Source organism: Carassius auratus, chromosome 2 (genome assembly GCF_003368295.1).
Source record: "Carassius auratus strain Wakin chromosome 2, ASM336829v1, whole genome shotgun sequence".
NCBI lineage: Eukaryota > Metazoa > Chordata > Actinopteri > Cypriniformes > Cyprinidae > Carassius > Carassius auratus.
In genome coordinates, this window is record NC_039244.1 from 11736996 (window position 1) to 11762041 (window position 25046).

Consider the following 25046-nt stretch of genomic DNA (forward strand, 5'->3'; position numbering starts at 1 on the left):
GGTGAAGATTGACCTTAGACTGAAATGCTATAGACTGAGGTCAGATGTTAATCTTATATATATATATATATATTAATGAAACATATGTATGACATTTTTAAAACCTAAAATAGATGCAGCAGGTTTTTTTTGTATAAATATAGAAAAGGCTTTAGGAACTCTATAAAACAAAAGGTTTAATGAACTGTCAGCCATGAGTCCTTTTGAAGCGTATGAGTGTTTTAATTGTTTTTCGCCACATCTCTTTGTAGTGGTGAGATCTTTTTCTCTCGTCTCAGCGCTGATGCTCTGAGCTGAGTATCATCGTCTCCTGACTGCTGCTTGGCAAAACTCACAAACACCTGTAAGACAGCAAAACAGATGAGCTGTTAGTCTCATCAGTCACATCTGCTGAGCAAATAGAATTCAATCTCGGCATGGGAATTTCAACCAATAATTCATTTCTAATGGAAGGTCCCTAAACCGCAGCATGTCAATGAGATATGTTACTTGAAGCTTTATCACATCACACCTGCTAATGACGTGATGGTGAAGTTACCTGGTCTAACGTGGTCTGAGACACCGAGTAGTCCTCAATGTTCAGTCTCTCTTTGTTGGTCAACACCAGCTGGAAGACTCGTGCCAGTGAGGAGGCGACGATTTCATATTGTAAAGTGTTGTAGTGTTTCTCTCGTTGTATACATCCTGGGAAGCTGCTTTCCATGAAGGACTCGGCCGGGACCAGATCAGGAGGTATGCCTGCTTTTTCAGCTTTGATCTTCATGGTGACAACATAGCCACCTCCAAACCTGTCCGCAAGCACAATCAATGTGTGTCATACATGTCAAATCAAGCTTGTTTTTGGCCATTTAATGGATTAAAGTTGTTTCGCCTTTGGAAGTTGAGAATTTAAGGCAGGAAGGGTGGTAATATGGAAACGGCATCCTTGAAATTAATACTTCAATATCCAAAAATAAAAAGAATACATGTGCTTTCCAAACATACTCACTTATATTTTAGATGCTGGATTGTGCCCAGACACTTAAACGTCCCATTGACCATGATGGCCAAGCGAGTACAAAGAGCTTCACACTCTTCCATACTGTAAATGCAAAAAAAAAAAAAATAATAATAATAATAATAATAATTAATACATCACTTTAATTTTCATTTAAAAATAATGAGTAATAGATTCAAATAAAAAATATATATACATTTTTGGGGAAAAAAAGTATATAAATGATAATAATAATTATAAATAATAATAATTTACAATAAATAATTACTTAAGAAAATACTTGAGACATTTAAGTCACTAAAAAAACTATAATTGTCATTGCATTCACACAAGGGACTAACCTCAGACTTAGAAGTAAAATATTTTACTTGATTTAACAACACATTTGTATGATGTTCACAGTGCTCTAGTGTAGGTTTATGGTCACATGACTTGCATTTATACAAATAAAAAAATATTTTTTATTAAGTGTTTAATTTAGAATTTTAATTTCACAACTGCGATATGATGCGATTATTCAGTGATTGTGAATTTGAACTGTGATAAGACTTTTTTTACGTCTCATATTGCTACTGATTTAATTTATTTACTTTGAACTGAGCCTCTTTAAAAACACTGTATTAGAAGCATGTGCAAATACATTGAGTCGCTACACTCTAAAACACACCCCACATGACTATATGCTTCTTTAATTTTTAAATGACAACCTGTTATTTGAAAATTGTGATTTAATAAGATATATCACTATTCAGTTTCATTTTGATTAATTGTGCAGCCCCATTTGTGGATATTAATGTTACATTTGATTTAATTCATCATTAGCTTATAACTCACAAACTCCCAGCAGTTCCCCCACAAACACCCAGTTATTCATGAACCGTCTTTGGGAACCTCTGCATTAACTTTAAATCCTTGCCTGTGAGATGTCAAAACGACTGCCCTCCCATCACGGATGATACTCAGAATGGCGGTCCACAGGAAGCGACGGGAGTGTGGGTCCATTCCTGTGGTGGGCTCATCCTGCATCCATTTACAGGGTTAAATTATACCAATGTTTTTTGTTTCGCACAATGACACTTAAAACGCTTAGGAAATACATACCAGGAGCACTAGAGGAGGACAGCCAATCATAGCAATAGCAGTAGACAGTTTCCTCTTGTTGCCCCCGCTGTAGGTCCCAGCACAGTTTCCTGCATATTCAGACAGACCCAGCTTCTGAATGCCCCACTCCGCCACCTAGAGAAAACACACAATCATACATGATTGTAACAGAATGCACATCAGTTGACAAAATATCAGCAACCGAACCGAACATGCTGTAGTTGCTTGTGTAAAAAAAAAAAAAAAAAAATGTGTGGCTGTGTACAATCGTGTGTGTCGTGTGTGTGGTGGAAGTTTTTATTGGAGAGTGAAACGTTTTCTTTAAAAAGTGGTAATAGCTTTTTTAGGATTTTATGCTCTTAAAATAATATGCTATGCTAAAGTTGTAACCTAATATGTTGATATGTCTTGAGCATGCTTATGCTTCAAGGAAGGTCAAGGATCCTTTTATGCAACATGCCTCAGAAAGAACTGGAATGAGTTTGTGCAATGATTCCAGTGGCCACGCTAAGGCCATGAACCAACTGTGTGCTTATCACAGTGATTAAACAGGGAAAACTGTCAGCTGCAAGCGAGGCCAGTATGAGTGCAATCTGTAGAATACTGTAAAACATGTGCAAGTCTTATGCAACTTGGTTATTTTAAACATGATCATCAAGGTATGAAAGTGTAAGGATGTCAAAAAAAAGTTTTAAAATGTAAACTTTTAGGCTGGTCTGCCTCAGTGGTCCAACAGCGCTTGTCAATGTCAAAATGATCGAGATGGCCAATCAAATCAAAAGGGCGGGTCTTACTGTCACTGTCACAATGCAACGAGAGTTCATGGAAAGATGCAAGTAGTACTGTATTAGAAACCTGTTTTACGCTAGAAATGTTCAGCGTTTGGCAGTAACAGACTATCTAGTGATACTGTACAAACTGCTCAACTTTTTATGAAATTTTGCCGTTTTGCATATTGAAAATATGCAATCATGATTCATGTAAATCATAAATTAGTGTGACAAGAGATGTTTGCGTTTTTGTCTATTGGACATACGTATAAGCATCACAGTTAGTGGCAATGGTTAGTGCCGATAGCCTTGTGGTTAGTGCGCCGGCATACACAGTGCAACTGCGCTCACGTGACCCAAGTTTGATTCCCGTCTCGAGGTCCTATGTTAGTCCCGCTCCCCTCTTTCTACCCAGTACATTCCTGTCATCTCTCCACTGTCCTGTCTAAATGATCAAGAAATAAAAAGCTAAATAAAGTAACTTAAAATATATATATATATATATATATATATATATATATATATATATATATATATATATATATATATATATATATATATATATATATATATATAAAGAGTACAGATGAAAAGCCTCTAAATCCTATAAGAAATGTTCTTCTAAAATGAGCTTTTTTATCAGGCTCCTATGTGTAGTAATTTCAGTATCCGTAATTTCACTTTAATGGCAATGCATCATTTATTTTCTTTCCCATTATAGTAAAATATAAACATTGAAGCCTGAGAAAATAACCATTTTGGAAGAATATTTAAAAAGTCTATTAATGAGTCTTTTGCATCTGAACTCTTCATAAATAACTACAAACCTAGACATTAATTTAGCATTCTTATTTACTTATGAAATAGCTTTATTATTATTATTTTTATTTATTATTGTTATCCGGTAAATCTAACAATTTTATGAGCGTGTGAGTGACTGCGATTCGTGACCAAGCACGTCAACTTCGCACAGGGCGTCACCCTACTTTTCATTGAGTTTAGAGATGCAAGGATTATTTGTGGACTATTGTGATGTTTTTTTTTCAGCTGTTCGGACTCTCATTCTGATGGCACCTATTCATTGCAAAGGATCCATTGGTGAGCAAGTGATGTAATGCAAAATTTCTCTGCAAAAAAAAAAGTATGTTCCAATGAATAAATAAACTCATCTGCATCTTAGACAGCCTGAGGTGAGTAAATTTTTCAGCAAAATTTCATTTTAGAGCGAACTATTTCTTTAATTCAGACTGAGCACTTCTTGGCAAGGGTGAATGAGGGCTCCAGCTGTGAGACGTACTCTGCTAATCTCAGATTCAGGGATGCCACGGAGACGGGCGTACAGGTACAGGTGCTCCCTCCCAGTCAGAAGCTCATCTATGGCATCAAACTGAGGACAGTAGCCCATATTCTGGTGCACATCCAAGATATCGGTGAGAACACTAAAGAAAAGCACAGTTCATGTTTAGAATTTGCATTAATGTGAATGCTCTGTATAGTTAGTATATTACCTGTATCCAGCTACTGCCGCCTCCCCTGATGTCACATCTGTGTCACCGGTCAGCATTTTAAAGGTTGTGGTTTTACCTGCACCGTTTACACCAAGAAGCCCAAAGCACTGCAGAAAACATTGAAGTTGATTGCCACATTACTGTACAGTCATTCATTTCAATTGAAGGAGCAACAGTATGGCTTACAAATGATACACAAAGTTTTTATTTATTTTATTTTTTATACCTCGCCTGCTGGAACTCCTACGCAGATTCTGTCAACTGCCGGTTGTTTTCTGCGCCTGTATGTCTAAGATTAGACCGCACACTTAGGCATGATAATAACAATAATTCAATGTCAACGCTACAAATCAAACTCTGCCATAGTTTACAAAATATAAAATGGGTGTTATATATCTTAGTCACTTGGTCTGGTCACTTACTTTTGACAAGTCTCGGATTAGAAGGATGTCATTCTTGTTTCCTCCTTTGTAAATGCGCTCTCTCTCCTGAGCTACATCATCATCTTCATCTTTAACTGGACTCTTCTCATAGTCTGAGGCCCTGCACAAATAATAGACAAAAAGAATAGTTACCATCATATGTTGTTTTAAGCTGTAAAGTAAAAATCCGGATATAAATGACATGAATCTGAGCTGAATCTAAGAGCATATGAATAATGTATTTTTGTCCTCACCAGTGATCAAGAAAAAAGTTGTACTGGATGAGCAGATTAAAGATGAAATAGACAAAACCCTCGACAGCCATACAGAAAAGATTCTTTCCCACAAAGTTCCATCTGAATGGATCCATGGAAAACTCCTCCCCTGTGTCCAAACACAAGCTGTTTTAGGACAGTAGCATCATGCCATTGTATTTTTGAGGAGTTGCCACTGGCAGTTCTGCCTCATTTGTTACTATAGTTCTCCATATTAGCATTGCTAGCCATTTCTTTGTTTATTATTAATATAACTACTTTTTAAAAGTTTGGGGTCAATAAGATTTCTGGTGAAACTTTAGTTAAAGCCTTTATATATGTATTATAAAAGTAGTTTTAATTCATTAAATATGCCTCGTAATGCACTTTATAATGCATTGTATGATCTCATGAATAATTGTAACCACAGTTATAATAAATTACAATACTTATCTATTTGTTGTTACACCTTAGAAAGTACAGTATATAATGCAGTAAAACACTTCAAACACAAACAACAAATATTGTAATGCACCTTAACTTCGGTTACAATTATTTATGAAAATATATAATGCATTGCAACATAGATTATGAATACCTTTATAATATATTATAAATTAAGGCTGTAAGTAAAGTGTTACCAGATATATACATATATTACAGCAAGGACAAATATAATCAATCAAAAGTGACAATGGTATCAAAAGCCTTTACTGTTTCAAATAAATGCTACTCTTTTGAACTTTCAAGTCCTCAAATGATCCTAAAAAAAAATATTTCTGAAGAAACGTGACACTGAAGACTGGAGTAATGGCTGCTAAAAAAATGACAGAAATGAATGACATTTTTTAATATATTCAAACAGTTATCTCAAATTGTAACGATCCTTCACTATATTACTGTTTTTACTTTATTACTGATGATATAATATACATAAATATATGATATATATATATATAAATGCAGCCTTAGTGAGAATGATTTGAGATGATATACATTTTTAGGTAAGTAGACGCAATTGTATGTTTTCTGCCACAGAATTTTAGACATGCTTTTTTTTTTTTGCCTACATGCTTAATTTTTAATGATGCACTGGATTATTTTTTTTAGAAATTGCATTTCAAATCCACTTTCAAAAATCGGGGGGGGGGGGGGGGGGGGGTTGTACATAATGTCAGTTTGAATGGGCATGACAACAACTGATGTATCTTTATTATGTATTGCTAATAGATAAATTTACCAAATCTGGCATAGACGTCAGTCACAGCCTGGTTCATGGCCATATCAATGAGACCTCGGCCGAGACAGAAGTGAGGGAAGACCAGTAACACCTTCTTCAACACCTCATTAAACATTAGCAGAGACTGAAGCATTTGTGAAGAAAAACATAAGCAATTATTAGAAAATAATTAACCATAAAATTTTTATTTTAAATGTAAACATGGATTTTTACTTTGTAGTATTACTGAGACTAAAAAGTGCTAAATTAGATTGAAAACTGACAGATAAATAAATACCCTGTTGTTCTCAAAGAGCTCTAAGATGAAGGTGATGGCACTGCTGTTGATACCAATGAAAAGGTTGATGCAGGAGAGGGACACATACGCCGTGCTGGGGACATTGAAGATGTAGGACATGGGGTACATCATGGGTGTCACTGACCACCTTCATAGAGAAGCATTAAAGAAAAGTCATTGTTGTGCTTAGCTGATTTCCTTCAAATGAGTCTGAACCTACATAAGCCACTGACTGACCCATAGAGACAGAGCAAAGCGACCAGCGCCGGCAGATTGGTCGGTGATGTGTAGCATTTCTTATCAAAAGCCACGAAAATTCCCACAACCATTGCAGTGCTGGCAGAGTAGTTTATCTGGCAACAAATGAAAGGGATGTGAGCAATCAAGCCATAATCCAAAAACATATTACAATGACTAAACAACTGATATTTGACAGAACGGTCCATCTAAAGGGTTAGTTCACCAAAAAATAAAAATTGTGTCATTGATAACTCACCCTCATGTCGTTCCAAACCCGTAAGACCTCTGTTCATCTTCGGGACACAGTTTAAGATATTTTAGATTTAGTCCGAGAGCTCTCAGTCCCTCCATTGAAACTTCCATGTCTGTTGTGATATGTAGTGATATCTAGTTGGCGAACAAATCATTTGATGTAACCAGATCTTCTTGAACCAGTTCACCTAATCGAACTGAATCGTTTAAAATGGTTCATGTCTCCAATAAGCATTAATCCACAAATGACTTAAGCTGTTAACTATTTTAATGTGGCTGACACTCCCTCTGAGTTCAAACAAACCAATATCCCGGAGTAATTCATTTACTCTAACAGTACACTGACTGAACTGCTGTGAAGAGAGAACTGAAGATGGACACCGAGCCGAGCCAGATAACGAACAACACACACACTCATTCTCGAGTCAAGAACCATTTCTGTCAGAGGCGTCTGATTCGTGAACCGAGGAACTGATGATACTGCGCATGTGTGATTCAGCGTGAAGCAGACTGACACACAGAGCCTCTGAACTGAACTGATTCTTTTGCTGATTGATTTTGAACTGATTCTGTGCTAGTGTTATGAGCGCGGGTAAACCGAAGGCTTGAATCAAGGGCAGTCATCGCAAATGAAGTCATTAGGTCGAGCGCAAAAGAACCGGTGAACCATTTTCTTCAGCCGGTTTATTGAATTGAACTGTCCGAAAGAACTACTGGTGATCTGAAAACCGACAGAAACGGTTCTTGACTCGAGAACAAGTCAATATTTTGTTCATTATCTGGCTCTGCTCGGTGTTCATCTTCAGTTCCCTTTTCACAGCAGTTCAGTCAATGAACCGTTTTAAACGATTCAGTTCGATTTGGTGAACTGGTTCAAGAAGATCCAGTTACATCGAATGATTAGTTCGCGAACCGGATATCACTAGACTGTTGTGTTTTGAACTGTCTCACAACAGATACGGAAGAGAACACAATTCTGAATAAAGTCGTAGTTTTTGCTATTCTTCAAAAAATTCTAACTGACCCTCTGATGTCATATGGACTACTTTGATGATGTTTTTCTTACCTTTCTGGACATCGTCAGTATACCGTACACACAGCTTCAATTGAAGGACTGAGAGCTCTCGGACTAAATCTAAAATATCTTAAACTGTGTCCCGAAGATGAACGGAGGTCTTACAGGTTTGGAACGACATGAGGGTGAGTTATTAATGACATCATTTTAATTTTTCGGTGAACTAACCCTTTAACACACAACGCTGATGAATCTCACCATGTCCCAGAAAAAGTTAGCAACCCAGTAAACCAGAGGGCTGACTCCACTAACAAACTGCAGATGTTTGGCCTTGGTGACACGCTCCTGAATGAGGTAGAGGACGAAGCTGGCAGGGATGAAGGACATGGCAAAGATGACGCAGATGGCCACCACTGCATCCACTGATGTGGTGAGACTATCCAAAAGGAAATGCAGCATTTTACTACACAACAGAAGACTGTATACCTTTTAAAAATATACAAAATATAAAAAAAACATTGTAAATAGAGTTGTTCTGTATTGATATGTATGCATGAAAACACTTGAAAAGAGGTTTCCTGACTACAAAGGTTTGTGGTCAGTAAAATTGATTATATATATATATATATATATATATATATATATATATATATATATATATATATATATATATATATATATATATATATACACTTTTTTTCAGCAAGAATGCATTAAATTAATCAAAAATGACAATCAAGATATTTATAATGTTGCAAAAAAAAAAATTTCAATTAAATGCTGTTCCTATGAACATTCTATTCAAAGTGTGCTGAAAAAAGAAAATGATCAACATCACACATACAGTGCTGCTTAATATTTTGGTTTCCATATATTTGATTTTTTTCAGCAGGAAATCAGAACATTACAATGATTTCTGAAGGATCATGGGACACTGAAGACTGGAAAAATGGCTGCTGAAAATTCAGCTATTTTTTTTTTTTTTTTTTTAGAAAAAAAAAAACATTTTAAAATAACAAAACAGTACAATTATATACAGATATATATTGCAATACTATTTCATAAAATTACTATTTTGATTGTATTTTTGATTAAGTAAATACAGCTTTGTTGATCATAAGAGTCCCCTTAAATAAAAACATTGTACATGTACATTTTGAGTGTCCATCAACATTAACTGAACATCAGATCTTTCACATAATTTAACTTTATGTACTGTGACCGACTGACAATTAAGTAGGATTTCAAAACATGTTGGACATCCAAAACGGATCATGTAAACTGGGCCTATCAGTCAAAACCATTTCTATGTGACAACTGACACTCACACAGTGACCTCTGACAGCTGCTCTTTGGTGAGGTTGAGTGGGTGGTTGACGGCAGTAATACCATATTCTGCCGGATTGGCATGAGGCGGCAGGAAAGCACGGAGAATGGCATTGTTTGCAATGTTCATGAAGGAGACCATGGCGTGCCAGCCTTTGTTGTTATACCACACCTGTAATAAGGGAGCAAAATGTAATTCGAAAAAACCTTGAGAGAATGTTAAGAATTTGATAGTTTGTTATATAATGCAATGACATTTAGACATTTTGAAGACAGCTTGGCACATTGTATTGTTAAATAGGCGGTTAACATACCTTAACATTGTACTCACTCTCCATGTAATGCAAGAAAGTTCCTAATTCATTCATAGCTGACTTTGAATAGGGGCCCTAAGGATGAGATAATAAATCATTCACCAGTATATGTTATGTGAGCAGAGTAGAAAGTACTATCATTAAAATCTCATGATCGTTTATGTGTAGTATATAAAATATCATACCCCTGTAATATTCATCATCTGTCCAAGCTGGGTAAGAATGGCCCGAATCTCCTTAGGGTCAACATCAAGAATCGGCAGTTGTCCACCAACAGAGAGTCCACCATACCTGTAAAAATTCAGATAATTCAGGCATTATTTTAACCTAGAGTACTTTTGTTACAGGCTGTAAATAATTCAGATGTATACCATGTGTAACATGACATTTTAGGATACAAGTTAATGCGTTGTTTTTTTTTTTTTCTGTAGACAGAAACCTTACCTTTGTTCATTCACCCAATATTTGCTCTTCAAGCTACACATGAGGGAAAAAAACAGCAGTCATTATACAAAGTGAAATGAACAGTAATACTACTAACACATTGTGGCTTTTAAAACAGTTCACCTGGTCTTGATGAGTTTGGGGTAAGTCTTCACTAAGTAGTCAGAGATGTTTTTGTCTGTCATGTCGAGCAAAATGTCCCCTGTTAGCTCTTTTCTCTACATCAGAGCAATGAAAATATCACTAAACCCACTTCCCCAATCTCCATAATCGCTGTTAAAAAAATTTCGGTTCCATCTTAGATCCTGACCTGGCGTGGCGGCAGTCCTCCAGCTCCGTCCGGACAGACGGGCAGCATGGTGAGCTTTGTATCAGTGCTGCACTCGCAGGAAGGGGAGGGGTTTCTTATGTTCCACTCTGGACTCGACAAGATGTTTTCCACCTCGGGAGAAACTGGAGGAACTTCCCAATCTGAAGTGGTGTTTAGGCAGGTAAAGAGGCTCCTGTGCACACATATTCACATACACAAGTGTCCAACAGTGTCTGTCTACTATTATAAATCTGTCATAAAGAGTTCTTAGCTATGAACTAAACCAGCCTGCTCCAACATCACATTACAAATACCGTATTTTCCGGACTACAAGTCGCACTTTTTTTCATAGTTTGGCTGGTCCTTCGACGTATATAGTCAGGTGCGACTTATCAAAATTAATTTGACATGAACCAATAGAAAACACTACCGTCTCCAGCCGCCAGAGGGAGCTCTATACTGCTCTGTGCTCCTGTAGTCTACACTGAAAACATAGCGCCCTCTTGTGGCTGGAGACGGTAATGTTTTCTCTTGGTTCTTGGTTCTAAATAAATGGCACTTATAGTCCAGTGCGACTTATATATATTTTTTTCCTCATCTTGACGTATTTTTGGACTGATGCGACTTATACTCAGGTGCAACTTCTAGTCCGAAAAATACGGTACTGAGTTAAAGCCAAGAAGTACAGGTTAAAAAAAAACTCACTCCAAAGATTGATTTGCCATACAGCGAGTTCCCATGCCAGGCCCCTTCAGCAACGTCTGTATGAAGTGCCTCATCTTTGGGTGTGATGGCTGCTCATTACTGAGACACAGAAGAGCAGTAAACATTTCAATCACATCTCCCATGATAACATACAGACTACTACATGAAGTTTATGAGTCGGATTCTGAGAACAGCTCTTACCTGATGAAGGTAAACTGCTGTCCATACATCCACGGAGTGAGGGTCAGACTGGGATACTCTCCAAATGGTGGGACAATCATAGTGAAGACCAAAGCAATGAGGACAAAACTGGCTGGCAACACAATCTACATAAAAAAGCCAAATGTATGTAAGAAAACATCTGCTTACTGTTTACTGATCTTAAAGGGCGAAAAAAGTGGTCAGGATATTTTTTATTTATTTTAACTATCCCTTTAACATGGATGAACAGTGTTCACATGCAAACGTCACCTTACCTGTGCAAGAAAATCTTTATGGCTGCGCGTGGCATGGTGAAATCTCTTAACAATAAGAGCGTGGAACTGTTTGAGTACCAGATTAAAGCCTTTAACCAGCATAGAGGCTCTGCCAGCACTGTTGTCAGACTCCATTGGGCTCCCAACACCATTAGCATCTACAAACCAGACCAGATTTGCATGTAATCGTATTAGACCTGTTGCGTAGCTGGACAGCAGCATTATATTTTGGCTTCTGGTTTGTCCTCACCTGGCGCAAACTTAAAACCAGCAAGACTGCATTCTTTATTTTATTTATTTTAACAAGCTAGACCCTATTCGCTTTACTATCTTAACCAGGAACTGTTTTCAGCCAATCAACCGGCATGATTGGCTGGAGCACTAGCACTAATCAGCACGACCCAGCCTGGACCTAGTCTGCAAAATATCTGCAAAAGGCTACTAAATCTCAAGAAGCTTTAGCTCTACAAAAAGCATAGCACCTCAAAAATCAAATCCTTCATAGAGCCCTGATAGCTTCTTAGCATGAGTGCTAAGCAAAGCTAAGATCTGGGTTCTCGATTCACCTTCAACATTACTTGCAGCCTCATTTTCTCTCAAGAAACCATTGCCATTTTTCCTCTGTTGTAGCATCCATTGCTCTGAGGGGGTAGGCGACCACACAGTCAAACAGTGTTATAAACTACTGGTTTATTAAAATACAGGATAACAAAAAAAAAAAACTAATTGACTTATGAGATACATTGCATCTCTATAATTATTACTGTAATTATATGTTATATGAGGATATTCACCTGGTGTAACAGAGCTGTTAGCTGCCTCTCCATCTGCTGTAACCTTCAGGAAGATCTAGATATACACAACACAGTTTCTTAAAAACATGGATGAGCACACACTTATCTATACAACCAGTGTTGTTTTAGTATTATTAATATACTGTTATAGTATTTAATATGGTTTTGAATTAGCTTTATATTTTCTATTTAAATTTGTTTAAAAGTTAGTAATTTTGTTATGTGTACTTTTGTCCATTTTTAAATGTAGTTATATATTTTTTTTCCATTTCAGTTTTAAAATGTTAGTACTTCAACCTATTCAACAATTGAATTTCAGCTAGTAGTCAAAGGAACATTGTTTTTTTTTTCATCTCTGAATATTCATTTAATATTTATAATATGAATGTAGCTAATATCTATACAGCTTTATAAAAAAAACAACAACACACACATTTATAATAGTTAACAGTGTTAGTTTACAACAACACTGGTCAAAGACTTACTGCAACATTCAAACTAACATTAAAAACACATACATACTGCTAATATCCACAGACATTACAACTGTATAAATATAAAGTCTATTGACAGGTATAGTAATTTGTTTCTAGCATCATGCATGAAATGTTGTCCAACCTCCTCTAGTGACGTGTCAGATATGCCAAAGCTACTGAGGCCCATGTCACCCAACGTTTCCTCCAGTTCGCGGAACAGGCTGGCGTATGCGCGATATTTAAAACCTTTATTTGGCAGCAGATACGTCATCTCCTGACCGATCATTTCAATCAGTTTTGCCTCAGGTACATGGTGATGAATCAAAGCAGTGATGCTCTCAACGTTCCCTGTGTACGGAGATAGAAAAGAAAAAGATTTGTTTTGGAGCAAATGAGACTAAAGAGGCTGTCAAATCACCATATGTTTTGAGTTGTTCGTATACTGACCGTCTAGTACTCTCTCAGGCTGAAACGTCTGACTCTCCTCTTTATATCTGGTGCAGGTGGAGCAGGTGCAGGAACACTGAGACGCACAGTCACACTCATTCTGAGGAGCATAGCCAAAGAACTCTTATAGGACACTATCAAATTATTCTTAAGAAAAACATTCCAAGCTTTTTAATCATACTTTGCGAATTGAATTCTATGCATTTGCTCAGCTGTTTCAAGTGGCATTGAAGACACCATAAAATCTAAATTAACATCCTAACCCTTATTTTTATGGAGTAATACAGTATTTATTATACATTCATCATAGATTTATTATAGATCTATATGTGCACGTTTTTGCTTTTGTTTAAGAAATAATTTCACTTGGATGTACACGGTAAAAGTAATTTTTTTGGTCTTGTTTTATCATTCACTTAGTGAAAATAGATGTGGTGTAAAATCAAGTTTTAAGATAACAATCATGTCTACAGTATGAGATGTGTGTATATTTAAATTCTTTAAATTCAGTGTTGCAAGCTGGACTTAAACCTGTGTTGTCCACATAATCCCAACAATTCAGTGTGTCTGAGTGCTACAATAACAATGGTATCATGGTGAGCTTTCACAGAAGTCTCTCTCACCTCTTTTTTGCGCTGGTCCTTCATGCGACGCACCAGTGTGAGGTAGAAACCCACTCCAAAGCAGTTCTTCAGGAAGAGAGGAGAGCCACTGCAGTGTAGTTTCCCTTTAGAGATGATGGCCACTCTGTCACTCAACAGGTCTGCCTCGTCCATGTGATGAGTGGACAGTATTACCGTGCGTCCTGGATGAGCGCAAGCGAATGATACAGATATTTAACAACATGTGGATAAGTTTGGTATCTTATTGCATTAACAGCTATACAGTTTAAAGTCTCTGGCAGTGATTGGTTTTTTTTTGTTTGTTTTTTTATCCTGTAGTGGTTTCTTTGGCCAGGAGGTGGCAGTACCTGTGCGGTACTTGAGGAGCAGGTCCCAGATCGAGCGTCTGGAATATGGATCCACTCCTGACGTCGGCTCATCCAGTATCACCACCTTAGAACCACCCACAAAAGCCATAGCCACAGACAACTTCCTCTGCATACCCCCTATAGAGAGAGTCAAAACACAAGTAGTTTATTAAAACACTGCCTTTAATAGACCTTAGGCCCCGATGTTCACTTTCTCACAAACAAACAGTTACATACAGCAGGATAAAGCAGCATGATAATTTCATGTGGACAGAGTTATTATGCAAAACAGGCCCACCAGAGAGGTTCTGTGCTTCCTCATCTCGTTTGTGGGGCAGTCCCAGGTCTTCCAGCATGTTCTCAACCTCCTGCTCGGCCTCCTGGCGGTCACGTCCCTTCAGCAGAGAGTAGAAGAGAATATGCTCCTCTACTGTCAGGCTGAGTGAAATAAAATAATATGTGTGTGTATATATATATATATATATATATATATATATATATATATTTGTGGCAACCAGATTACATTCACATGCAAAGCAAGAGAACTCACTGGTTGAAGAGGATGTTGTACTGAGGGCACATGCCCAATGATTGTCGTATGGCATCCATTTCTGTACGAATGTCCTTCCCATATATGTAAGCCGTTCCAGAGGTGGGCGGAAACAACCCGGTCAATATAGACCTACAACAGTGCAAGTACACATGAGAGAAATCAGTCCAAATGAAACAAGAGAGAACGGATTTATGGTTCCATATCATTGACATCACAGGATAAAGAGAAGGTAAGGACGCACAAGGTGGTGGTCTTCCCTGCCCCATTGTGACCCAGGAAAGAAGTGATCTGGCTCTCATAGAAGTTCATGTTGAAACGGTCCACCGCAGGTTTTGAGGACTTAGAATAAACTTTCACCAAGTCCTGCACTGACACTCCCATTAGCAGACCCTCCGGCTCCGGTTCAAAGAACGGATTCCCTGCAGGAAAATACCCATACGTACAATAAACCAGAGAGACAACTGACAACATAACAGGCTCTTGTTCAAAGGTGTGTATAAATATATATAGCTGACATCCTTACCATCATGCACTGGCTGTATCTCCTCCTGCTGAATCTCTTCCTGCACTTTTAGCTGTTCCTCTCGCTCTCTCTCTTTCTCCATCCTCTCTCGTTTCTCCCTGTGCTTGCATTGTTTGCTGCTGCTGGAACCATTGCATTCCCTTTGGTCCGGTGAAAGGCCACCATACTCCACATCATCCTGCTTCTCCACGTTATTTACCACCGGCTTTTCAGGGCCTTCAGAGACATGGAGGGGTGTTCATAAAATTCATTTGATGTATGCCGTTTAGACTTATAGTTCAACTTCTGGTCAAATCATGCTAGATGGATGTAAACAATCAAGCATACCTGGAGCTGGATTCTGTGAGGGTTGAGGTGTCGGCTTCAGCCAGTATGAGGGCTGCAGAGGGAAATAAAAGGGCCGACCGATGCCATACTGGCCTGAAAAGCCAATGGTAAACGTAAGCACACATTCTTACATATTCAAAAGCATATTTTCTCTTAATTTAGCAACATTCAGTGCACTGCTTTGTTCGAAACTGACCTGGAAAGACGTTGTCAAGATACCACGCCAAAAAAGCATAGATAGCTGCATCCAGTAGCATCATGTGGATAGAAGTAAAGAAGGAGTACTCATCACCCTCTAGAGGACTTGTATTAATATTGTCCCACTGCAGCCCAAGGCCTTGCTCCTCATAGCGGGACAGGTACTCGGTCCCAAAACCAAAGGCCACTGGAGACAGAAAGCTCTGGAAAAGGAGGATCATTTCACAAAACATTAATTACAAGACAAGAGCTATTTTTGACCACTGAGATTATTGTCCCAATTTAAATAGTTCCTAAATGAAATAAGACTTCATGCTAATTACATTTATAACAGTGGTTCTGACCTATTTGACTTGAAGGTCCCCCAGCTGTCCAAAACAATATTTGAAGGCTCCCTAATATGGAATTTTTCAAATATTTCTGCCGTAATTTTGGCAAAACTGCATGTTTTCAAACCGGTAGTATTGGTATATTAAATTAATAACCACAATTGAATTGATTTTGTGACTTTAGTCATTTATGTTCTCCAGTTTCTATTTCTCTTCAACTTCTCAAAAAAAAAAAAAAAAAAAAAAAAAGTATTCAAAGGAAAATAAATATTTGTATTTTATTTATATATATATTTATATATTTTATTATTGTTTTATTTTATTTTATTTTATGATTTATTATTATATTATACATTTCCGATATAGTTTATGTGTTTTTAGCATTTCAGTTTAGATTAGAGTTCATTTTAGATAGAGTTAGATATGATATTAATATATATTATATTAATAATAATTTTATTCATTTAAAATAAATAACTTTTTGGTCATCTCGAGGCCCTCTTGGATGTTTGCTGAGCCCCCCTAGTGATCCCCTTGGTTTAGAATGACTGACTTATTGGGTTTTCAGTGACTTTGAATGCTGGTGTTTGGGAGTGGATCATTCAGAAGAGAAGTGTACCAGCATAGTGGACTCACCACAGCTAACTTCATTTCTTTGGTAATGCGGTCCTGCCAGGCGAAACAGAAGACATGAGGGAGGTAGAGGGTGAAGTAGATGATGCCACTACAAGCCGCAGCCAAGTTGGCCTTATTGAAGAACACACTCATCAAGAAACACTGCATTATAGTGGCCACGGTGAATGTGAGGAGAAACAGGAACAGGATGATTGGATCACTGTAATTCAGCACTTTGCCAACCTGAGGACAAAGACGCAAACAAAACAAAAAAACTGTCTATTCACTGTTTAAATGGTTTTATCGTCACACATCTCTCTTCCTTTGTATTGCTACTGATGAGGTAATGAGGAAAGAACAGACAGAAGCCAAAAAACAGGATATGGTCCAAGCAATACTTTCCAGAGAAAAAGAAGAAAGGGGAATGAGAGTTGGAGAGACAGAGACTCTTCATTTATGCACTAACAACATACATCCAGCAGAGGTCACAATGCAACAAATCTGAGAAAGGTGCAGAAGTACAAAGCTCAAATAAGATGGTGAATCAGTGTTCCTCACCATGATTATGACCGTCAGCAGAGCAGTGCTAGCAGCCATCATAAGGAAGCTGTCAATGAACCAGGTGTACCAGATGACTCTATTCGAGACGCCCATGGCCTTCAGCATGTCCTTCAGCCTCATCTCCTTCTCCAGCACGATGCTCTTCACCATCATGGACACGGAGTAGATCCAGGCCAGCACCATGAAGATGGGGAAACAACGGTTTAGGGTCAGCATGAACCTATCGGACAAAACAAACAAGATCCATTGGACACTGCCGTAATTTCAAGGTTTAATTATGAACCATATGCCATGTGATAATGTGAATAGAGTCATACGTGAAAGTTTTTTGACTTCATTATAATGGATCTAAGGATTGTCTGCCAAAAATGAAAATTCTGTCATTTACACACTTGTAATACTTTCTTTCTTCTGTGGATAACAAAAGATATTTTAAATAATATTGTCAATCAACAGTATCAGCTCCCATCAACTTCCACTGTATGGTCAAAAAAAAAAAAAAACTATAATGGAAGGCAATGGGAACCAAAATAGTTTGGTAACTAACATCCTTTAAAATATATTTTATGTTAGCTGTAGTAAGATGTTTGTAACTACAGGAGGGTAAGTGAAGGCAGAATTGTCATTTTAGAGTTTACTATCCCTTTAGGTACGTGTCCCTTATTTTATTCCTTCTCTTTCTAACTTGTACTTATTTGAACAACACCTAAAACTTGGTATTACAGGCACGTCCTCTATCTGCTTGCGATTCTTCCAGAGGAATCACTTTATGTATCCCGCAATTGTTAATCGCTTTGGATAAAAGCATCTGCAAAATGACTAAATGTGAATGTAAATATGTGATGATATAGAATAGAGTCAGTCAGACCCTAATTTCAGCCATCACTCACATGTCATCCACGTAGCAGGGGTAGGGCATCTGCTGAAGGTAAACACCTAGAGGCCAGTCATGACCTGTGTGTAACTTGAGGATTCCGTGTTCAATCATGTCCTGCAGGTAAGCAAAACCTCCCCAAATGTAGCGATGGTCCTCCAGAGGGTCTGCCCTCGGGCCAGGGTCCCAGTACCTAAGAGAAATGAAAAGTAGGAAACTTTTCTTAGGTGTTAAGAAAAAGAAAAAAATAGTTTCTTGAGCACTTAATTTAGCATATTATAATTATTTATTGAAGGATCATGTGACACTGAAGACTGGGAATTCAGCTTAGCCCTCACAGGAATAGTTACATTTTCAAATATATTCAAATAGAAATCATTTATTTTAAATTGTAAAAAAATATTTCACAGTATTACTTTTTTTACTGTAAATTCAGCCTTGGTAAGCATTTAAAAATAACACTTTATTTTGATGGTCCCTTTTGAATATTTTATTAGCAATAAGTAATGTTGCACTTATATGTCAACTAATTCTCGTAAGAGTATCAAACGCACCTGAACAGGCTAATCAAGGTCTTCTGCATTACTAGAAAGTGAGTTTGTTCAAGTTTGGCAAGGTAAACTCTGCAGGAATGCGGATCTCGGGTGCCAGAGTTGCTTTACCCCCACAAGTCTTTTCAATAAAACATATGCTATTCCAAATGATCAAAAACTTTAAAGAGTGTCATTGGACTGCTCTGCAACTGTATTCAGGGGGCCTTTTCAGGGGGTTAGCGAAATACAGGTATATGAATATTTCAGCACCATGAAACTTTAGAGAGAGTTAGTGGGCTAGTTTGAAATGACATGTATAGAAAATTGTATTATCCTTCTTTGCTGGGAAGGCCTAACAAGAAAATCACAGCCAAGAAGATTCTTGCATAATTCATTAAAATAAAGCTGACATTTGGCAATACTAAAATCCTGAAAATGTTTTCCCACAATTAATAAAACATGCTCAAAATGAGCCCAAACTATTTCAATAGGAGTGCCAAAATCACAATTTGTAATTCAATTCACATTGTTTGTGTGTAGTGGCTTCACTTTGCATTATGCCCACAGAATGAAAACACAATGAATCTGCAGGGCCCACATGGTGATTTGATCCTTGGCTGTTTGTCTTCTTCTGTGAGAATGATGGCTACAGTGAGATTTGACCAGAATAACACCTGCAGGCATGTTTTCAGTAATGAGTGGTGTCACTTTGCAGTGCACAGCACACTGGAGCTCCGTGTTTGTGTGATTGTGCCAGCTCTTTCTCTTTCTCTTGCTCTAACAATAGTGTGTTGAGCAGTAACGCCTTACATAAACAATTAAGAGAAGATCTTCTATTCTCTCTTTACACAATCAATTTTATATGAAACTTGAATCAAAACATGTACTCTGAAAAATTAAACATGAATTTATAATCTAATGTTCCTTCGGTGATCCCTCAAAATCCTGATCAATATTGAGTTAAAATTAGATCAATTTAAGCATTTGCTTACCATCCCTTAAAATATTATTCATTATTTAGTATTAATGTATGTCCACTAAATACCAAAAATTGTTTCTTTAAAATTGGTGAATAAGATTAATATTAAATAGATTCTGGTTTACCTTGCTTCAGCAATTTAATGGTCTCTTAATTTGTGTCCCAAGAACCACCCAGTCCTATACTATATAAGGAACAACCCGTATTTGATCAGATGAACAATGAGGTGGTTTCAACCTAAACAATTATGGATGACCTCTCACCGGTCTTTGATTTTGTTGGTACGTTCCACTGCATCAATGTCCATTCGGATCTTGAACTTGACATGGCGGGGCAATTCTGTGCTCCAGGGGTACATGTCCATGAAGACCAGACCTGCCCAGAACTTATTCTCCCCCAGCAGGTGCAGAGCTTGATGGGTCATCAGATTCTCATCCATGTGACCCACAAACTTATCCAGACTTATACACTGATAAGATATAATAAAAAAAAAATCACAAAAAGAGTTTAAATTTGAGGAACTGGAAAATAATGTGTTTGAATGTTGAATCCTGTATGTCGTGGCATCCATTTAAAGTACAATGGATCATATATAGATGAACAAACGATCCACTATTACTACAATTAGTAAAAAGTATTATTAGTGCAATTAATATTATTTATTTATTGCTTGAGAACAAATATCGATCAAGCAAGTGCTGTTGTTCCCACTGTTGTTCTGAATATTAACATACACCGCACAACTGCAAATGTGAAATAGTTTTTAGAAACCAGACTATTCAAAAACAATAATTTAATAATACATTTTTTGCTCTGCCAACTTAAATAATTCCAAGCGAAGTAGCAAGAGAATCGTTGCATGTCCCTGACATGCACACATTAGTCATGTTTCGTTCTTGAATGAATCAGCATTTTTGAACAAACCTGTTCAGAGAATCATTGATTGGTTTCTAAATAATAAGTGTTTTAAAACAAATCTGTCGAATCCATGATTGTTTTGCTCTTAAATGGTTAAGTGTTTCTTTAAACAAATATGTTGAGGGAATGATTGTTTAGCTCCTGAATGAATCAGTGTTTTTGAACAAACCTGTTCAGAGACTCATTGTTTGGTTTCTAAATAATAAGTGTTTTTAAACAAATCTGTCGAATCCATGATTGTTTTGCTCTTAAATGGATCAGTGATTCTTTAAACAAATATGTTGAGGGAATGATTGTTTAGCTCCTGAATGAATCAGTGTTTTTGAACAAACCTGTTCAGAGATTCATTGTTTCGTTTCTAAATAGTGAGTGTTTTTAAACAAATCTGTCGAATACATGATTGTTTTGTTCTTAAATGGTTAAGTGTTTCTTTAAACAAATATGTTGAGGGAATGATTGTTTAGCTCCTGAATGAATCAGTGTTTTTGAATGAATCTGTTGGGTAAATGTTTTGAGTTGACTGAAAATAAATTTGTAGTGTTTCCAAAACCTTAGTGGACATTATAAAGTGCACTCATTTGATGCCCGTAATGCACCTCAATAACAATGAGTATACAACTAATTTACAGCTAGCAGCTACAGTATACCCATGCACTGTTTGTTGCATCAAATGAATGACCACACCTCATCAAAAGATGGCATCCACAGCACTTCTGGCACACTTAAGGGCACTATATTAGTGAAGCAATATAGGGAATAGTAATACAAGGAGTGATTTTGCATAAAGCCCTTATTTTGTATCTGATTGAATCTTTATTTTTTAATGAATCTGACTGAATGATTATTTAGCTCCTCAATAAATCAGTGTTTTTAAAAGAGTCACTGTAAAATCCCTACTACTAATGCACAGAATGACAATCGTCCAAGAGCACACAAACACAGCGGCCAATCAAATTCAAGGACTGGAACTAATAATGTTGTATAATAATGTCTATGTGCAGATTGGTATGTAAGTGTGTCAAGCTTTCAAGAGCCGCAGTAGTTCTCCATATAGCAGGCCTCTCATTCTCAAAGAGCTCCAATGACATGGGAAAATCACAGAGTCTGTGTTGGCTCTTCACTGAAGGACTGCTGTACAATAGCTGAGTGAACGGCTCGCTCTCACATCACATGCCATCGCACTAGAGGCGAGAGGCCTCCTACTCCATGAGCACCATATCTAATGGAGTAATTCATAATAATGTACAATGCCACCAGAGGTCCTGAACAAACAACTGAATGGAAAGATTCAATGAGACCCCCTGCAGGACTCACATGTTCTCAACACATTTCAATTGAAAAACACAACACTCGCATTCAAAGGCACTCGGCTTGAGCTCATGGTCTGAAAAACCACAAATAAACCAAGTGTGAAAGAATATAATTATGCTTTTTCAGTGACCAACAATCCCGTAGCTCCTTAAGGTAACATTTAAGCAGGGCTGAACGGTGACAGCTAATAGCTAATAGGCTAAATGGGCAAGGTGTGTTTGTATAGCATGAAGGCTCACCGCTCGGATGGAGACAAAGGGAATCTGGGTCTATCTATGATAGACCTCTCCCACCATTGCTGTCCCACTATAATCAATTTGCGGGAAGAGGCCTCCAGCTTACGGGACAGGGCCGGTCATGGCTGAGGAGGTGAGGTAACAGAGTGAAGCTGAGTGATTTGCCCCTCTTGCTTCTCAATGAAGCACCCTGTCCACAAAAACAACACGGTGCTGGCAAAGGGTGGCTCTCCCACCCACTCCCCACTTAATCAAAGGCGCACAATAGAGGGGCCTGCATGCTGTTGACAGCTTACTTGTTCTTTTCCCTTTCACCCATCTGGCCACGGTGGGCTCTATATAGCCGTGCTAAGTGGTCTTTCTTGTGGTGATGTGCTGAGAGCAATCAGCACTCCACAGAATGAGACTGTGGTGCTCAGAGCTAAAGAGCCTCATTCTGTCAAGTGAGGAACAGCTAGGCTGGTTTTTAGGGAGATGCTCTACATGGAGGCATTGCTAGACCTCACTGAAAGGGCTGGAGCCCCAAATCTGGAAGAGCTGAATGTTTAAGGGCAAGGTTATAGGATGTAAATGAATTTTGACTCTATTTATGGATCAGTAATGATATTTGGCAAAATTATTATACTACAGTGCTAAATAATATTCATTTAATTCCTAAATTAATCTGTGACTGTTTTGTTTGAGAATGAATATATATATATATATATATATATATATATATATATATATATATATATATATATATATATATATATATATATTATGAATCTGTAGAGTGAATTATTGTTTTTCTCTTGAATATATGTGTATTTTAATCTAAATTGTTGATTTGTTTCAGAATGTATCAGTGTTTTTGAACAAATCTATTGAGTGCATTAATTATTTTGTCTTTGAATGAATCTGTTGAGCAAATGATTGTTCATTCGCTGTGATTCACAAAAATCATTACAAAAGTTTCATTACATGCTGTCCCCACTTTGGCAATAAAAAGGGATTCAAACTTGGAAATTATTTCATTAAGCTCCTATAAAAATTTCAGTTTAAGTAGCTAACTTCAGCAAACAAGCTAACTCAACTATAGATCTCTGCACTTGGCCAGTATGCAAGGTTGGATGAATTAAAGGGTTAGTTCACCCAAAAATAGAAAAATTCTGTCATTAATTACTGACCCTCATGTCGTTTCACACCCATAAGACGTTCATTCCTCTTTTGAACACAAATGAAGATACTTCAGATGAAATCAGAGAGCTTTCTTTCCCTCCACAGGCAGCAATACAACTAACACATTCAAAACCCAGTAAAAAAGACATTGTTAAAGTACTCCATGAATCCAGTGTTATAACCTCAATTTAATTAATTAATAAGAGTGCTTTTATTTTTTTTATTTTATAGCTTTATTTATGAAAATATTGATCTGCATCATGCATTCATGAGAGCATAAAAATTTGTGTTGTGATCACTTGATAGAAGGCTCGCCCGTCAACAATACACATGAGTGAGTGTTCACAAGTGTACTATGTGATTGGATAATATCTTTGCAAATGAAGTCGTAAATTATGTTTTGTTTTGTTATTTGCAAAGCAAAGCACTCATGTCACTTCATAAAGTTGAGGTTAAATTATTTGAGTCACATGGATTACTTGATGTCTGTCCTACCATTCTAGACCTTAAATGTGTGTAAATGTGTTATGTTGCATGGCTGAGGGGCAGAAAGCGTTCGGATTTCATCAAAAATATCTTCATTTGTGTTTCAGAGATTAAAGAAAGTCTCACAGGAGTGGAACGACATAAGGGTGAGTAATAAACACAGAATTTTTTGTTTTGGGGTGAACTAACCCTTTAAGACTCCACCTATGGATCCATCTGGATGTCATATGATTCATTTGCATCTATCCAAAAACTCTGATAGGCTATAGTTGGCAACTTGGCAACACTATTAACGCAATCAAAGATATATTGTATTATATGAACTTGATTAAGCATTTAAAGTATTAAAAAACAAATACTCTCTCTGTATTCTCTCTGTATTTAATTTTATTTATTTATTTATTTATTTATTTATTTATTTATTTATTTATTTATTTATTTATTTATTTATTTATTGTCCAGCAAAATACAAATGACAAAATACTCAAACATATTTAAATACATATTTTAAATTAATTTAATTAAAATACTGCCCATTTCTCATTCTGACTCATTCTGATTTTAAAGTAAATGGGGTTGGGTGGTTATAAGTATAATTTTTATAAATGCCATTTTTTTTTTTAATTCTAATTAACTGTATCCTAAAACTAAACTGAATTGACTACTGCTCTTACCTCACTGTAATGGTTGAACATCCGGATAACATCATCAGCCAGTCTGAAGACGTTTCTCCAGTCAAAGTTTGTCATATTTATATATCTGTTCTGCTCTGGGCCATTGTGCAGGAAATTAAGGATGTCTTTGGTGGAGAACTGTGTTTCTTTAAGACGCCTGTCCAAAAAGTCCATCACTGTGGGGTTTCTAAGTGTGTCCTGCAGTGGAGTGGAACAGAAGACAGAGTTGTCAAATGGTTGCACTGCTTAATTTTTTTTTTGATTATTTGAAATCTTTTGTAAAATTATACATGTCTGTTGTGCTCCTTTCTGCAAAAAAAAAAATAAATAAAATAAAATAAAGATCTCTAAGAAGAACTTGCACTTGTTAAAATTACAAATGACTTACATCTTTCACCAGACCAAGGCTGCATCTCATTGCTAGTTTTAC

The 25046-nt window shown here is 37.0% G+C and overlaps 1 protein-coding gene across 2 annotated transcripts in view; it reads right to left on the reverse strand.

Moving 5' to 3' along the window:
- Nucleotides 1–202: 202 nt before the first annotated feature.
- Nucleotides 203–25046, reverse strand: part of abca4b (ATP-binding cassette, sub-family A (ABC1), member 4b) — a 37298-nt gene continuing 12454 nt past the window's right edge. Inside the window, exons 12-51 of one of the 2 annotated variants that reach the window (XM_026283279.1) lie at nt 24617–24814; nt 20094–20299; nt 18335–18511; nt 17442–17664; nt 16905–17126; nt 15938–16142; nt 15742–15834; nt 15415–15630; nt 15133–15310; nt 14889–15020; nt 14637–14776; nt 14339–14476; nt 13992–14173; nt 13369–13468; nt 13064–13269; nt 12446–12500; nt 12218–12292; nt 11652–11809; nt 11377–11501; nt 11176–11274; nt 10471–10663; nt 10284–10378; nt 10161–10193; nt 9902–10007; nt 9717–9791; nt 9405–9574; nt 8335–8512; nt 6807–6922; nt 6570–6717; nt 6293–6416; nt 5053–5182; nt 4799–4919; nt 4603–4665; nt 4377–4483; nt 4166–4307; nt 2099–2233; nt 1914–2017; nt 989–1081; nt 539–788; nt 203–341 (exon numbers count right to left, since the gene is read on the reverse strand). In XM_026283279.1, coding sequence (XP_026139064.1) covers nt 222–341; nt 539–788; nt 989–1081; nt 1914–2017; nt 2099–2233; nt 4166–4307; nt 4377–4483; nt 4603–4665; nt 4799–4919; nt 5053–5182; nt 6293–6416; nt 6570–6717; nt 6807–6922; nt 8335–8512; nt 9405–9574; nt 9717–9791; nt 9902–10007; nt 10161–10193; nt 10284–10378; nt 10471–10663; nt 11176–11274; nt 11377–11501; nt 11652–11809; nt 12218–12292; nt 12446–12500; nt 13064–13269; nt 13369–13468; nt 13992–14173; nt 14339–14476; nt 14637–14776; nt 14889–15020; nt 15133–15310; nt 15415–15630; nt 15742–15834; nt 15938–16142; nt 16905–17126; nt 17442–17664; nt 18335–18511; nt 20094–20299; nt 24617–24814 — 5631 coding nt within the window. In that variant the 3' untranslated portion in view covers nt 203–221. The remainder of the gene's footprint in view (nt 342–538; nt 789–988; nt 1082–1913; nt 2018–2098; nt 2234–4165; nt 4308–4376; nt 4484–4602; nt 4666–4798; nt 4920–5052; nt 5183–6292; nt 6417–6569; nt 6718–6806; nt 6923–8334; nt 8513–9404; nt 9575–9716; nt 9792–9901; nt 10008–10160; nt 10194–10283; nt 10379–10470; nt 10664–11175; nt 11275–11376; nt 11502–11651; nt 11810–12217; nt 12293–12445; nt 12501–13063; nt 13270–13368; nt 13469–13991; nt 14174–14338; nt 14477–14636; nt 14777–14888; nt 15021–15132; nt 15311–15414; nt 15631–15741; nt 15835–15937; nt 16143–16904; nt 17127–17441; nt 17665–18334; nt 18512–20093; nt 20300–24616; nt 24815–25046) is intronic. The other variant, XM_026283284.1, reaches the window with a different exon arrangement.